Below are 16,645 nucleotides of genomic sequence, written 5' to 3' on the forward strand. Positions count from 1 at the left end.
TAGTTTTTACCTCACAGCTAATAGCTATCTTCACCTCCATATTTTCCCGAACATGCCCTTAATCAATCATCAATCAATATACGTATACTAAAGGCGAAACCAGAAATGACACTTGTCATAACCTGGTTAAAAGGTTTCCCTCCAAAAGATTTTTTTTTTTTTTTTTTTTTTTTTTTTTTTTTTGTCAAAGCTTCTTAGAGAAGTATTTAATTTAATACTTACTTTACAATAATATTTCTTTTCTATTTGGCAAGTATATTCATTTTTACACATTCAACAAAGATTTATATATTTATTTATTTTATGACGGGAACAAATTCATGTAATACAATAATCAATAATGTAATATTATCTATAACTTTGTAATGTAATCCATAGTTATTTTTATTAGTCGTGCATGCATTTCTTCCTCTCTTTTCTTTAAAGATTCAAAAAAAAATTGTAATTACAGAAGTTTCATCGTATTTTACAATTTAATATTATTTTTTACAGTAAAATAATTGTATTAAACTAATGATAAATATTAAAATTACCGTGCATGGCACGGGATCTAACCTAATCAGTCATAATTTCGAAAATCGAGATTTACGTAAATCACAACTCACAAGCGTGCAGCCCACGCCACCCTAAAAAAACCGCGCAACAATTTACTTATTTGATGCGCAGTAGCAGTACCTTCCCTCAAACAATCACCACAAATTAACAAACAAACCCAAAAACTTAGAGAGAAAGAAAGATGGTTAGGTTGAGTGAAGATGAGATTGCGGACTTTGAGAAGACGTTCGATGTCGATGCTGCCAAGCGATTCTTCAAACACATCACTGACAACGATGAAATCGCGAACCTTGATTTTCCAATTTCAAATTTGTTAGTATTTTCTCTCTCTTTTTTTCAATTAATTATGCAAATTATAACCTTCTACAATTTTATTGTATGATTATCCTTCAATTCTTTACTTATTTATTTTTGTTTATGCTTGCTGGTTGGTTGATTGCAATTTTTAGGACATAATTGGGGCTTTTTTCATTGTTCCATGGTTACAAAATTATTCCCGTAATTTGGTTTGTTTGCTCGTTGAATGCAGTTTGTTTAGGTCAAAGTTGGATTTTTTTTTTTTTTTTTTTTTTTTTTTTTGTGTGTGTGTGTTACAAATTTACTCCCTTTGATTGCAGTTTTTATAAAACTCAAATTGGTTAGGGTTTTATATCCTTTTAATAAGTGAAATATTATAATTCTTATTCTTCAATTGCAATATTAAGTTTTGCTGTATAATCTTAACAATATTTAACAAATTACTCTGTATATCCATCGATTAAACATGCTACCTTTAATTTTGCTAGACTAGCCGATTAGCACGAGTATACTAATGGAATAATCGTATGCATTGTTGATGTTCTTATTATTATGTTTTTGCTAATCAGACGTAATTGTAGATAGAATTACGTCTGATTAAGTACTAATTGAATATTTGTATCTGTTGTTGATGGATACGAATATTCAATTAGTACGAAGTTTGAATATTGGTTTAATGCTGGAAAAGTGACTCCTAAATTATTGCTAGTATGAGTAGTCCAAGGATAATGGTTTAATGTTGGAAAAGTAACTCCTAAATTATTGCTCTAGCTACGAAGTTTGAGTGTTAAACTGTGATGATTGCAGACGCAAAACTTTGCCAAATCTTATTAATCTCAGCTATGCCCCTGACTCTTTTAGAGACACAGATTCACCCAGGTATTGTATTTAACTATGTAATGTATACTTGTTTATTTGATGTTTTTGTTAATTATAATCTTATGTCATTTGCCGTTGCTATCAGAACTATTCCAGAAGAATGGTCACACTTCTTTGATGAGGATGGATGCTTTCGTTTTGATCAAACTGTACCTTTACTTGTTCAATCACCTGAATTGACTAAGAGTCAAAGGGATTATTATGAGCAAACTCTAAGTTGTTGTTGTTTGGCATTGAGATGCTACAATCAGAAGAATGAGGTACAAGTTTTTTCCTAGTTTATATTTTCTTAACTTTGACTCCTTTTTTCCTAGTCATTCCCTAATACGAAATGTATCATTTATACTACGAGTAATTCATACACTTTAAATTGTTGTTATTTTTTTTTTGACTTAATTTTAGGGTGCTGAATATGAGTGTGTTGCCCCTCTAATGAGCTCTTTCATTTTAATCCCGGACCCAAGGTATCTGTATGTTCATCATGTTAACTTCTTTGCTAAGCGCAAGAATTCTAATTCTCTTCCGGAGCTCTTCTTTGCTGAGACTGTGGCATTAAAGGGTAAATATACAAACAAAGTCCTCAGATGTTGTATCTTGACACCTCGGCTCAATGGCTCTTCACAAGGTAAGAGGGATAATGTATATTTTACACCCGTGGGATATTTTCAAATTGTCTCACTGTTTTCCATTGTCCCTTGCAGTTGCTATGCCTTCTGATTCTATAGGGATTTTGCATCCAGAAAATGTATGCTGCACGCAATGCAACCGCAGTCAAGGTGATAGTAGCGATGATGACTATGATTGGGTTTAATCTAATGATCAATATATGATAGTGATCACGGCTATGATAGCGAGTCTAATGATTGATAAATCAAACTCTCCCACCTTGTTAATGTTTTATCTTGCACTCTTTTTTTTTTTCTTATACTGCTGGCTTTTACAGTTATGCTTTATGCCTGTTTACTACTGTTAATGGATTTTCCTTCATAGACCTATTTTTATTTTACTTGTTTCTTTTTCATTTCTATGGAATGATGGGATTAGACTGCCATTTTTAAGTACGGAGTATTAAAGTTAAATCCATTCAAAATTAATAAAAGTATTAAAGTTAAACCAACTCCAATGGTTGGGAAAAGGGACTAGCTTGCAAATATTAAAAATCTTAAGCTAGTAGCTAAACCATTGTTTCACATATTGTTGATTAGCTTTGGCAAGCAAATTAGCTTTGTAGAGCTAATTAGCTTAGCAAATATTTATTAGATAAAAAATATTATTTATTTAAAAATAAATTAATTTTCAACTAGCTTAACCATTGGAGCAACAAATAGTTTGAATTGTTGTAGCTTAAGAAGATGATGTGGAATGTCAAGCTATTCAATAAATTAGCCAACCATTGTAGTGTTGCTATTATGTTGCAACTTATTAAAAAAAAAAAAAAAAAAAAACCCGATTGCATTCCTAATTTTTATTCTTGACAAGATTATCCGAGATCATTGTGAATTTGTGATTGATTGCGATCAGAATTTTCAAATGAAAGGCGTGGAATGTACAAACTAATAAATGGCCTGAATCATGCTCATGATGGGCTGGGTATGCTAAGGTTCTATCATGCATTAATTTGATTCGGAGTAGGATTATTGGGAAGATAAAATTTCTTCTGTGGCCTAAAGCCTTCTCTGTACCTTGAATGACTGGCCTGGCTTAAAGCTCTAAACACTGCACTAGTTAACTATTGCCAATAACTCCATTTTGGATTATACTTCGTCACAAATAATCTATCTATGACATCAACTAATACTCCGTGAATCCGTATATATATTGTATATCAAGTACTTTGCAGTCCGCATAAGCCAAGTGTGTAGGTTTTGTTTTTTTTTTTCCTAAAAAAAAAAGGCACCACTTAGTCTTCATGTAATGCCAATTGTAGCCTCTTAGACCTCGCTATGGAGTCATGGACCAAATTTTGTGCATTTATTCGACTATACTACCTAGTACGAGTATTTAAAAACTATAACCTTGCCATTATTACTCACTTAGATGTTAAATTAATCACATGTTCTAAGGGTCTTTTCTCTTTAGCTTAAATTTAGTTTAGTTCAGTTCAGCTCCAATCAGTTCAGTTCAGTTCCTAATTTTCTTTCTATGATAAACAATTCATTTCAGCCTAGGTCAGTTCAGTTTAGTTCAGCTCCAAAGCCTCAAATCAGTTCAGAATAGACCCTAAATTTAGATCATCTCAATAAGTATGAGTTGTCACATATGACCTTATTCTCAATGGATCCCTAATTCAATACTTATACAATGTATACATAACTTTTATCCCTAATTGAATACATTTATGATTTATCTAATGCTTTTCTTTTATAACTTAATTCTTTTACGAATGTAATTAATGCCAATACCCTTTTTGCTGTCAATAAATAAATAAATAAATAAACAAAAATCTTATGTGTCTAGCCACATGGTATGACCACTTCACATAATCACATATAAGAAAATTAATTAAGTAATAGGGGGTTACGGTGATGAGCAAATGGGGTTACATTATCGTATGTAGGTTACTTAAATAAGAAAAAAGGGGTTACTCTCTTATATTTAAATAAGTGGAATTATTCTTTCATTTTTTTAAAACAATAGAATAGGGGTTACTCGAATGAACACATAGGGTTATTTATTTCTACATTACTTGATTTCACTTGTATAATGAATTTGAGTTACTTTTATAGATAACATGGGGTTACACTCTTATGAAAAAATGAAGTTACTTATACATATAAATGAAGATTACTCTTATAAACCAATGTGGCCACACCGTGTGACTAGTTACATACAAGACTTACCCGGATTTTGTATTGCAGAGATCAAACAACTAGATAACAATGTCTATAATAAATTGTAGTATTATCCTCAAATGGGGGTAAAAAATCCTTGCCTAAATATTTAATCTCATTTTAGGCATATGTTGTAACTTCATAACCATTACTTCTTTAATTTTTCACCGGAAAAATTGAAAAGAATAATCCCACCTTTCGTTCATCTGCTCAAAATAATCCTACCTTTTCGAATTCCAAAAATAATCCCACCTTATAACTCCATCTTCTCAAAATGAACCTTTTACCGGTTTATGAAATTAGTAACCGGTTTATGATCCTAATTTTAAATAATTAAAAAAACAAAACAATTACAAAAAATTCTCCCTGGCCCACGGCCATCACCACCATCACAACCTTCTGTCGCCACCCCTTTATCACCTCCATCACAACCCCTGCTGCAGCCACCCCTTTATCACCACCATCACCTCCATCACAACCCTTCTGTCGCCCCTTACCCCACCATCACAATCCGAAACCTCAACCTAACCCTGAACCCAACCCACGAAAACCAACTCCACCCCCAATTTATTACCATCACAACCCAAAATCCCCTCTTGAATTAGAAGAAATGAAAGTCGGCCGGCGTCTGAATCGATAGCGAAACAGCCTCCTCCCCACCCAACCCACGAAAACCACCTCCACCCCCAATTTAGGCTGATTTGTGGGTTGAGTTGCAATTCCCGACGCTATTTTTGTTCAAATTTGAGGCAATTTGGCAGATTGGTGGCGCGACGCCGCCGGTGCGCTGCCGGCTTTCGTGATTGTTGGCGTCTGAGGTAATGGTTGTTATAGAGCGGAGAGGCATAGGGTATGTGGGCTATATGCAAGCTGGTGGGAGTTGGTGGCGAGCTGTTTGGCTGATTGGTGGTGCGACGCCGCTGGTTGGTTGTTGCGAGGTTAGGGATGGTGGCTGCGTGCAGTGAAGTTGTTTGGGTGGATGTCAGGTGGTGGTGAAATGGCGTGGGGATGGGAATAGGTTGGAATTAGGATTTTAGGAGGAGGTCAAGTGGTTGTGTGGAGGTGGTTATGGTGGTTGACATGGATGCAGCTATGGAAGGGGTAAGGTGAGAAGAGAGATTAGAGGAAAATAAAAAATATATATAAAAAATAAAAATCTAACCTGTTTTACAGGTTGAAGGTAAAAAGGTTTATTTTGAGAAGATAGGGTTACAAAGTGGGATTATTTCTGGAATTCGAAAAGATGGGATTATTTCTGGAATTCGAAAATGTGGGATTATTTTGAGCAGATGAACGAAAGGTGGTATTATTCTTTACAATTTTTCCCTTTTCACCTGCATTACCCTGGCCTTATACTAGGCACAGGGCCTTATTAGGAATATCAAATGGGAAATTTGATAGAAGTAGTATGATTTTGTTAAGGTTCTTTATTCTATATTTCTATAATACTTGTTCTCACCTTAGTTTTATTTTTCTTGGTTTTAATCAGAGTTTGCTTGCCTTTTTTAAAAAAAAAGTTTTATTATGGTTTTTTTTTATGGTTTTTTTTTTTTTATAAAGTTTTCTATAATACTATTTTCATGCCAGCAATCTGGGACATGTATTTTTTTACTTCGAGCCCTGGAGAGATTTGAAGTAGGATGGTCAAGCAGCTGTATTCCGAATGTGGAGGCAACCCAAGCGTGAGACGAGGTTGAGGACAAGGTGGGTAACAGTTTGTGGTTTACCTGCATGCCTTCTTCCATCTTCTCACTCAGATACTTGGGACCCAAGCCAAGACTCTTTGTGGTAGTTCCTTAATATGTGAATTTATTTGTGTCTATTAAGTTATGTTTTGTTCTATTTGAATAATTGGTATATTTTATTTGAACCTAAAAGTGAAATCATGTAGATGACCTTAAAGAATTGAAGATATTGTAATTTGTCCTGCCTTCTCTTCTCTCTGTTGGTTTAAATTCTTAACTTAAAAGTAATGAACTTAAATTTTGATGAAGTTATGCTAATTCCCCTCCTAAAGTTTTAAAAGTCCTACTACACGCCTTCTATGTTATCTACAAGGTGAGTTATGACTTCACTTTGGTATTCTTTGGTTTATTTGAATTAACTATGCTCTTATTTTTCACCTTTTTAACGATTTGTTTTCAAATTTATTTCTGTCATTGCATATCCTTGTTGGCACATCTTTTTATGAAACTGGAGAAGTCGGTGGACAGCTTGAGAGGATAGGAAAAAGAGTAAAGTTTCAATCCTCCCCTTTGATGTGGCATTCATACAATGGTTGTATGTGGGAGCCCACATACAACACCATTGTATGTATAGCATCACTCAATCCCTTAAGGCTTTAACTTTTGTAGCAATTGATGATTTGACATGTAATTAGGAAAAAAGTACATAAATTTTACTAGTACACAACAGTAAAAGAAAGGTGGGGCTGTGGATTGTCAATCTTTATTTAATTACTCTACATTGGATGGCTTTCCTAGGTAAATAAAAAGGCAGCTATAAGCTATTTTAGCTTGTTGTATTTTATTGGGCCTTCATATCATTACTATCTTATTGGATTAAGCACACAACAAATCAGACTTTTACATTTTACTAGGGGAGCCAACGCGCGCGATGCGCGCGGAGCGGTTTGCCTTTTTTGTTTAGATTGTGTTTTGTTTATGAGTTTATAATAGTTGTTTTGTAAAGGGAATTGTGATTTACGTGGCTATCATATTGGAGTGGTGCTATTAGGTTGTAATGTACAGTAAGTGTAATTTGTAATTGCAATGATTTGGTGCTGTGACTATCAATTGGAGTTGTTCAATGATCTTTAAACTTGCCATTTATTATTTGATTTTAATAAAAAAGTTCTTACATGGCACATAATTTAATATTAATCCTAGTAGTACGGAGTACTTAGATAGATATATTGATATGCAGAAAGTGTTCTTATATGGTAGTACTAAATTATTGCAAATATGTAGCTAAGTATAAGGTGTCGTTTTAGGACAAACGACTACTTCTTTTTTTTGTTGCAGCACTTTCATATGTCGTCAAATCTCAACGTCTTTGATAGCCCATTTGAGCACCCCGATTCTAGTTAGAGAAGTTGTTGGTGCTATTTGGAATTTGATGGTCCTGACCTTTAGGTTGTTAGCTATATCTTCAAATTCTGGCCAATTTCCCTGCCCAATAATGCACAAAAAAATCAGAAAGCGGGATTTGAAGGATTGTTTTTGTTGAGTTTTTATGTGAATTATATGGCCTTTCACCCTTTTTTTTCCGTTCTTACCGCCATTTTCTTCTCATATATCTCTGAAGTAGGGAGACCAATGAGCTTTTCACAGTCTTCAGCAAAAGCAGTGAGTCTTAGTGTCCCAGTGGCGTCACTCACATCGATTGTGAAATTTACTCTGCGTGGAAAGGGACATTAGTATTTTGGTTATTATAGTTGTTGCATTTGTTGATTTGAAGTGATTCTTACCTGACTGCGGCAGTACTGTTTTTTTTTTAGCAGTTTAGGCATTTGAAAGTTGCGTCCTTTGCTTCTTGGCAGCGCTTTCCACAGTTGTTACATCCTAGGTAAGCAAGCAGATTTTCCAACTGAGCATCAGGGATAGTGGCTTGTATCCAATGGCGTTCTTCTTGCATTGTGTTTGCAGCCTGCGATTTATGAAAATGCAACAGTCCTCTGTTAATAGGTAGGTATTTGTTATGTAGCGGGGTGTGGGTTGTTGTGCTTACATTTTTTTGCTCAATTTCATTGATAGTTTTCGCTGCTGTAGTTCTTGATGGTGTTCTGATGTGTAGTATTTTTGTTGCCTGGTCAAGAAGCATTTCTTGTTTTTCTTTCATCCTAGGATGTTTTGAACAAATTTAGTACAATTGATTAGCATTAGATATTGTAAGTATTTCGTGTTTTTCATTGCTTACCATGTTCGAAGAGCATGTGCTTCCTCCCCCGTAGGATCTGAGATGATAGTAGTTGACATTGAGCTTGCAAGGGAGAACCCTACATGTTTTAAGGTTTTGAATTAGGCTGGGTGTTAAGGTATTTTAACAATCTGAGAAGAAATGATAGGCTACCTTTATATGTGGTTGGCCGTAAGTGAGTGAAGGCTGCAACTATTGGGCTTAGCACCCAACCTGCAAGCTTCTCAGTGTCAATAACAGCAAGGCCTCCCCACATTGAGATGGTCAGCGGCTGTTCAGTGCTGTTTATCATGGCATATAGAGTCATGGATACTTTTGTAGCTTTGTATAAATGGTGGGTTACATTGTTATAATAGGGTATTATTGTCATTGTTTACGTACCTTTGGTCAGTGACTATGATTTCACGTACATCCATCATATTTCCTCCTGATGTTGGTACTTTCCTGACCTCTTCTATGTAAAGGACAACACCAAGCAAATCTGTGTGACATGTTACATACGGTTAGTGACTGCTACATAAAGTGCTGCTACAAATATAATTGATTTTGGTTAGCACTGTACTTACCAAAGCGTTCATTTTTGAAGCTTGTTTTTGGAATTGAGTTGATGGAGACATAATTTGGCAGAACTGGACCTGCAGTTGGGTCTAGTGGTTCGATGATCGTTTGTCCGCCGAATGTCATCTGGCACTCATCTTCTCTTTTTTGGTACTTTGGATCTATTGGTTTCAGTGGAGCATTTGCGATCTCATATTCTTTCCCTAGTTGCAGGACGTCCTTGAAAGTGTCTATTTCATCACCAAAAAGAGTACCTCCAAGATGGTTACCCTGCATAGCACAGTTCAAGTGAATATATGTGCCTTAAAAATCCAATCGACCTGATCATATCTAAAGTGACCCTGCTTCTTTAAGTGTCTTTACTGCATGGCAATGTAAATTATAGTGTTGAACTCATAGTTTTGTTTGCTCGTCAATCATGACATTTTGTATAAACTAATTTAATAAATGTCCTGTTGAATATGTTAGTGATTTTTAGGTGTTGAAGCTGTTTCTTTCCTTTTTTTTTTTTTTTTGGTAATTTGGTTGTTGATTAAATATGTGAATGAGATCTGTATTTTTGTGATGTTTTTGGTTTTATGGCCGATAGTAGAATTACAAGTGGTTGTAAATTTTATATTACTGTTTTAAGTGCCTAGTAAGAAAGTGAACATACCTCGGTATCCTCAAATACAAGGCGTTGGTAGCGCTTCTTGTTTGGTGATTGTTGTGGCTGAGATTTTTCTATCACTTTGGCTCTGACTTTGTAAGCTTTGGTGCTCGGAGTTAGTTTCCCGAGTGAAGTTTGTTCTGGCTTCATGGTTAAACTCTTCAGCAATATATATGTACAATGCAAAACAGAAAGGGTAAGTTAAGAAACGATGTGGATATGACCAATGTGATATAATACTTGTTTACAGAAAAATACTAACCTTTTTTAAAAGTGAAGGATACTTTGGATGGCGTTGGTGGAAATGACAGAGAATAATCCACATATATATAGATATATATTGTTGTTTAAGACCAATATTTCAGTTTCAAACTTTTGCATTTCCTGTGCTTGGTTTTAATTAGAGTTTAATTGTATTGATAATAAGATCTAAATGCAAAGAATTTGAAAAGAATTATGCTGTAGTTATTTGTAATTAGGAGTAATTATTGCTAATTATTTCTAAGTAGTATTTGAAGCTTCCTGTGACTGTTTGTTAACAGAAGATCATGCGCAATAAATGTACTATAACCTCTCAATTTAACAGCCTAATCAATATTATGTGGAATGCCAACCAAATAATCATATGGAAGTGAAGTCAAAATAGAAATAAATTCTTATAAGCAATTGGTAACTAAACAAAAAACCTGAACAACACATTCAACAGGTCAGGTATGAACTACTAACATTATTTGCACAACCCACAGAAACTATTTCTGTGCATCTAACCATAATTGAAAATTTTAGAGCATCAATCACTTTCAATTGCAATGATTAATTTAAGATCATTGAAATAAATTAAAGCTAAAAAAAAGTTATAAAACAAAACAAATAAAAAGGATATCTCATTGGCATCTCAGTGTGGTACCCCAAAAAGTGAACACTTCCATTCTTGAAGTTGTGCAAGATCTCAAACTCAGAGTCAAACACCAAGTCGAAGGACAGTTGAGGTGTGGACTGGCTTAGAATTCCAAGCACATGATCCTTCCCTTCTACCTTGACACGAAGTACTACAAGCTCGTTATCCTTCTTTACGTCACTTAAAGTAGCCTGACAGAACAAAAAAAATCATAGTAAGCCTACTATAAACACCAGCATTTAATCAAGTCAAGAAATTCTAGGTACCAATTCAAGTACCTGAGATAGATGGATGACATTGGCAAATTCGAGTTCCACCTTGCTTGGCACCTTCGACTTAACATCAACACCTATACAAAACAAATCCACAAAAATGACTTAGAACTTGAAAAAGCTACTGTCACCGCTATAGACTGGCACAGCATAAAGAGAGAGAAATAAGAGGAGAAAGAGACCTGGATCACTTGCAGTTGCAGAAAGAGAGAGAGAGAGAGAGAGAGATAAATTGAGGTGGAATTATAATTGGGGTAGCGCAACATAAAAGATTCTCAGCATATTTCATGACATTTTTAAAGAAGTAATAGATTGTTTCAAGAAACAACAACAGTTTGCTAAATTTAAAGATGTACTAAATTTATTGAAATATTCTCCTTCATTTGGATTTTTAAATTGGCTCAAATTTTGGTTATGTGACATCGTGAAGATAAGCAGACCGAAGTTCCTGTTTCAGCTGTTCTTGTCATAAAAGAGTGGTTTTGACTTTAGCAGCTACACATTAGGTGAGCGGCATACATTATTAAAAATAAATCAAGAGGTTGTAATTATACTGACCTTGAAGGAGATTGCTGTGTAACACCTGATCGTAGTAAGATCTCAAAGGAAATAACATTTTTTGCACTGTATACATTCTGATCTTCATTTGTAGGCTTGGTCAGTACCCTTACATGTTTAGAATTCCTGGCCCGAGAAAGGGCAACATATAGTTGTCCATGAGAGAAGCAAGGTCGTCTAAGGTATATCCCTACTTGAGTGAGTGTTTGTCCTTGTGCTTTGTTGATTGTCATAGCAAAACAAAGCTTGATTGGGAATTGTTTTCGCTGGAACTGGAACGGGTAATTAGTTGAGGCAGAGGGCCGCAAGTCAATGCGTGGCAGAAATACATATTCACCAGCATGATGGCCAGTTGCAATTACACACTCAATCATGTTGGGGTAGAATCTTTTGCATATGAGTCGTGTCCCATTGCATAAGCCAGAGGCTGGAGCAAGGTTCCTCAGCAGAATAACGGGGCAATTTTCCTTTAAAACCAACTCATGTGGACTCATTCCTCCGGGGCATAAAGTGTTTAGGAATTCGGTTGTGTAAATTTTGCAATTTTCATCAATTAACACATCAAAACTCTTGTAGGTTACAGCATGACCTGGGTGTTTTGCAATTAGCAGAGTATTTATCTCATCAACATCATCGTTGAGGGGAGTCAAGATTGCACGTTCAGCGAAGATGCTGGAACTGAAACTACCTGTGGTCAGTTCCGGGAATATTTGCGTGAGAAGCTGGTCCAGAGAGTAGTTTTCATCCTCAAATGGCACAACCAGCTGTGTTGGTAGATGAATGTCAGCTATCTCTTCTGTTTGCATACGGCCGTCCCCTAAAGCAAGCAAGAAATCAGAGAATGCAGGATCTGTCCTTGCTCGCATGTTTTGACTAAGGCGTATTCGTTTGAAACCATGCCATAGATAAGAAGAGACTAAGCTCGCTTGTACGGCTTCTTTTTGTGATTTTTTGGGTACCACAGGCAATACTTGCCGAAAGTCCCCACCGAAGACAACAACCTTGCCACCAAAAGCTGTACTGCTATCACATAAATCCCTAAGCAGCAAGTCTAATGACTCTACGTTTTCCTTGATTGCCATTGATGCTTCATCCCAAATAATCAAGGAGCATTCTCGTAAAAGACCAGCTAAGCTGCTTTGTTTAGATACATTGCAAGACATGGAAGCTGTATGATCAAGGGGTATTTTAAAACGTGAATGGGCTGTCCTCCCAGTCACTATGTTTGAGGCAGCAATTCCGGACGTAGCTGTTGGAAGAACTATTTTGCCCATTTTTCTAACAGCAGCATACAATGCACAGTAAAGGTATGTCTTGCCAGTGCCTCCCGGACCATCAACGAAAAATGAACCAGGTTTGTTAAGCTGCACATGTTTAATGATGCAATCAAAGGCATCGCGTTGGGCAAGGTTGAGCTTGTCAATGGCTTCAATGTATTCAATTGGTATTGTGGCATTGAGTGCATCAGCAATATCCTTTGTTTGTCGTAGTCCGGAGTCTGCATTGCTTATCAACACCCCTAGGCCAAATTCTTCCAAAGTTTTCCCCATTTCTTCTAAGAAACGCTCAACCCCTTGCACAGTAAGGGCCTTCACTTTGTCTTCCATTCCTGGATTTTGGTGTCTGATATCTTCAGACAAATGAATGTAGTACTTCTGCCAAAGGGCTAGGGGATCTCTTGGCATTCCGAAAATCAATATTGTAGCAAATAATTTACGCAAAGCTGTTGGCATATGTGTAGTAACAGCCTCTGCCATACATTTATCAACGGCGTCATCTTCTGCCAGGAGGCCAAGTTTCAAGGCTGCTTCCTGAAATGTTGCACAAAGGTGGCCGTTGACTGTTCGTAAATCTTCAAATGATTTTGGTCCCCTTACATTGATTAGTAGCAGCCTGAGAAAATATCTTTCCCCTTCGGATGGAGCCACAAAAGTCAGACGACCTATTGCAGTTCGCACATTAGCCCGCTTAGACCATGTTTTTGTACCATGATTCCACACATAATGCTCACAAAATTCTGCATATGTGTATTTTGGTATGTTTGGGACAGTGTTGTTCATTCTGAAGAACTCGGTTAATGAAGTACGGGCTCGGCGCCTATCTGAAACAACAGAGGCTAGTTGTTCATTGGGAGAGAACCTCACACTGTGCTGATTAGGCAGGTGAATTTGCAATGTTACTACTGGTGGGCTCATCTCAAACAGGTCAAACCCAAAGATTCTCCATGCGGCTTCACAAGGGGATACCCAACGGCCTGCTTGGAATTGCTCAATCTCATTTACAGGGCCTGATGAAGCTTGTATGTTATATGATACCCGATCATGTCCTTTATAAACGTATTTGTAAAGGTACTTAACTGCTTGAATTGTTGAACATACCTCCACATTCAAGTGACAGTCGAATAAGGCAGATAGATAAGGGTTATATGGAACGACCCAACGGTTGTCCAACCTTTTCCTTCGAATCACAATAGACTCCCCTGTGTCCCGACGTCTGTATTCAGGATACCCACTTTCATGGCTTGTTGTAATATCAGAAAAAGACTTAGGGTAGTCGTATTTGCACTTCCCTTCCATTCCTCTATGCTTCATGCATGGGCATTGAGGGTTATCCTTCCCACATGGGCCATGTATCATATGGTTTAAGACGACTTTTCGTAAGTGTGGGTTTTCATGGGAAGGAATTTCAGCAGACACGTACTTGTCAAATGAGTCCGGATGCTTTATCTTAAATTCCGGCTTTAAAATAATGAGCATATGAACATGTGGCAAGCCACGTTTTTGGAACTCAACTACATAAATGAACGCAGCCACCTCTCCAAACACTTGTTCTTCTTTTATTTTTTTTTTCAGGGCTATAAGCTTTGCTCTGAAAACACGAGCTACAAGATCGGGTCGGTTTTGTGCTTTTTCCCCGTGTGCCAGCTCTGCTTTGATTTCTGGCCAATTTGGGTTGCAGGTCATTGTTATGAATAAGTCTGGTTTCCCAAAACGCTGTACAAGAGCGATAGCATTGAGATAACGTCGTTGCATATCACGAGGCCCCCCTAAAAAGGAAGGAGGGAGGATAACACACTGACCTACATTCGATGCATTTGCTTCACCGCCTTCAAGTGTATCTACTAAACCCTGATATAGCTCAGCTCTAATTTGTGCCTGATTTTGTCTAAAGAAATCCAGCCGAGTATTCTCTATCTTCACATACATGTCTACAATATATTGCAAGAACAGCCGCCCAACCCGTAGGATGAAATTTCCAGCACGCATTTGAAACTTGTATGCATAGTACTCCCTGCAAGAAATAAGCTTGCCCTTCTTCCCTCGAGCAGCAGCTGCAATTCCATTTTTTTTTTAATAAAAGTAGTTACATTTACATGATTAATACGAGAATGACATAAATGAATTAACATGTTTTTGGTGTAAGTAGTCACAATTAGTTGTCTTACCAGAACCTTCTTCAGTTACCAAATCAGCTGCCTCTTGAACATTGTCTGAAATGACAATATTTGAAAGGTTTTCCACCTGGGACCGTCCTCCGTGAGACATTTTTAGTAAACCGTGATGCCACCCACAGTCACCTCGAGGAAATAGAAGCGGGTATTGTAGAGGATCGTAACAGCCATAATAATGATATATCCTATGGCTCTTGTTTGATTTCCCATGAACAATGATATGTGGGCTGTTGCTTTGGCTAGATGAAGTACCTTCACTCCATATCACAGCTACTTCTTCGGATGTCGGAGCATTGTAAACACGTTGATCAAGAACGGGGTGTTTATTGAGCCTGATTTCAGTCTCTTCAGTGACTTGAGTCTCCCGAAGAGACTTGAAAAACCTGGCATATGGATTCAAAAGCATAATAGCCATGATCAAGGAAATTATACTCGGACGTAAGTTTGGAAAAAGGCGATGTCTATTTTCTGCCTCAAACATAGCATCGTAGAAGTAAAGCTGTAAATATTGTGGTGGTTCATTATCAGGCAAGAGGTCAGGAATATTATGATAAATTTGGCCATGAACCTTCAAAGCATATATTCCTTTATGAATATCCCCATCCATTGATCCACCAATTGAGCTAAAAGCAAAGAGGTTATTGTAAAGGCGAGAATATGTCTGAAAATGATCCGAATCATCGTCATTAGAAGTATAAAGTTTATCTAATTCAGGGGGTAAAGCATTTGAAGCAATTTCAACTTCACCATCACAGCAACAAAAATGCAATGACTCAAAGGCTATTTTTTTTGCACGACACTTATCGCAAAAATGAGGGGCAGGCAACTCCATGGGCTTAGTAGGCAGCGATTGGCCGATATTTATTGCAGCACCGGCTATAAGCAGTTTAAAATAGACATTTAGTTGAGACAACTCTTTACAAACTCAGAGAAATGCATAGCTTATTATTTAGAGATATTCACCTGTCTTTGATTGCTTTTGCCGTTTAGGTTTTGGAATCCCTAAAATCGTTCGTTGTCGAGCACTCATTCTTGTGTTTGATGTTGTAGGATATTGTGGGAAATCTGCTACAATATGAAACAGCCTTAATTAAATAATGTGAAGTTTCTCGGTTTTTAAAAAAAATGAAATTCATGGGGTAAAAGAAACATTGTGCTTACCCATCACATACAGAAGTGAAAATTTCAGTTGTTGGACAAGTAAATTCGAGAACCTGCTGCTTTTAAATAGCTCTGATTTGTACAACTGCTTTCTTGCTTTCTTTTAACCTTTGATTATTCCCTTGAATCCCTACTTGCTTTCTTCCACCTTTCACCGTAGTTATTTTGTACCATAATCCTGCATCAACAACCTTTTGGTTCTTCAGTAGGCAGTAAATAATGTTGTCATGGACTTATTCTATTTCTCATTTAATTACTTATTAATTGAGTAGACCTTTCAAATTCATCCATTTAACTGAGTTACCAATTAGAGATAGAAGTTAAAATTAATAGTAATTGAGAAATTGTAGATATAATTTATCTTCTTTGATAGAAAATAATAGTACATACTGTAACTCTCTTGTCCAGAAGTCTAAGATACTAAACAAAACACAAATTCTGCAGTGACGAAACACGTTTATATTGAGTGGAAATTCAAGCATAAGAAAAGGCACACAATCCCAACTAACTTGACTGATTATAAGATTTAAGGCGCTGCTGGGATTATTGTTTTGCCTCATGATGATGGTTCTGTCATGGCTAAGTGCAATTCTTAGAGTACCTAAAATTGTGAGTATA

The 16,645-nt window shown here is 36.5% G+C and overlaps 2 protein-coding genes and 1 long non-coding RNA gene across 3 annotated transcripts; 1 reads left to right on the plus strand and 2 right to left on the minus strand.

Moving 5' to 3' along the window:
* Nucleotides 1-631: 631 nt before the first annotated feature.
* Nucleotides 632-2,758, plus strand: LOC145634361 (uncharacterized). The gene is made up of 5 exons (XM_081685780.1): nt 632-867; nt 1,660-1,731; nt 1,817-1,991; nt 2,134-2,356; nt 2,433-2,758. The coding sequence occupies exons 1-5, from the start codon at nt 737-739 to the stop codon at nt 2,540-2,542; spliced, it is 711 nt and encodes a 236-aa protein (XP_081541906.1). The 5' UTR covers nt 632-736; the 3' UTR covers nt 2,543-2,758.
* Nucleotides 2,759-7,380: 4,622 nt separating this feature from the next.
* LOC145634362 (uncharacterized) lies at nt 7,381-8,164 on the minus strand. Its single transcript, XR_014113404.1, has 3 exons — nt 8,032-8,164; nt 7,840-7,960; nt 7,381-7,732 (listed from the first exon to the last, which is right to left on the minus strand). It is a non-coding gene; the product is annotated as an uncharacterized LOC145634362 (long non-coding RNA).
* A 53-nt stretch (nt 8,165-8,217) lies between these two features.
* On the minus strand, nt 8,218-15,896 carry LOC145636550 (uncharacterized). Its single transcript, XM_081688129.1, has 13 exons — nt 15,830-15,896; nt 14,861-15,742; nt 11,523-14,746; nt 11,416-11,440; nt 10,864-10,934; nt 10,609-10,776; nt 9,694-9,846; nt 9,047-9,308; nt 8,862-8,961; nt 8,634-8,761; nt 8,481-8,559; nt 8,292-8,403; nt 8,218-8,238 (listed from the first exon to the last, which is right to left on the minus strand). Exons 1-13 carry the CDS (start codon nt 15,894-15,896, stop codon nt 8,218-8,220), a joined length of 5,292 nt encoding a protein of 1,763 aa, XP_081544255.1.
* Nucleotides 15,897-16,645: the final 749 nt, after the last annotated feature.

The sequence above is a fragment of the Chenopodium album genome, chromosome 6, assembly GCF_948465745.1.
Source record: "Chenopodium album chromosome 6, dcCheAlbu1.1, whole genome shotgun sequence".
Taxonomy (NCBI): domain Eukaryota; kingdom Viridiplantae; phylum Streptophyta; class Magnoliopsida; order Caryophyllales; family Amaranthaceae; genus Chenopodium; species Chenopodium album.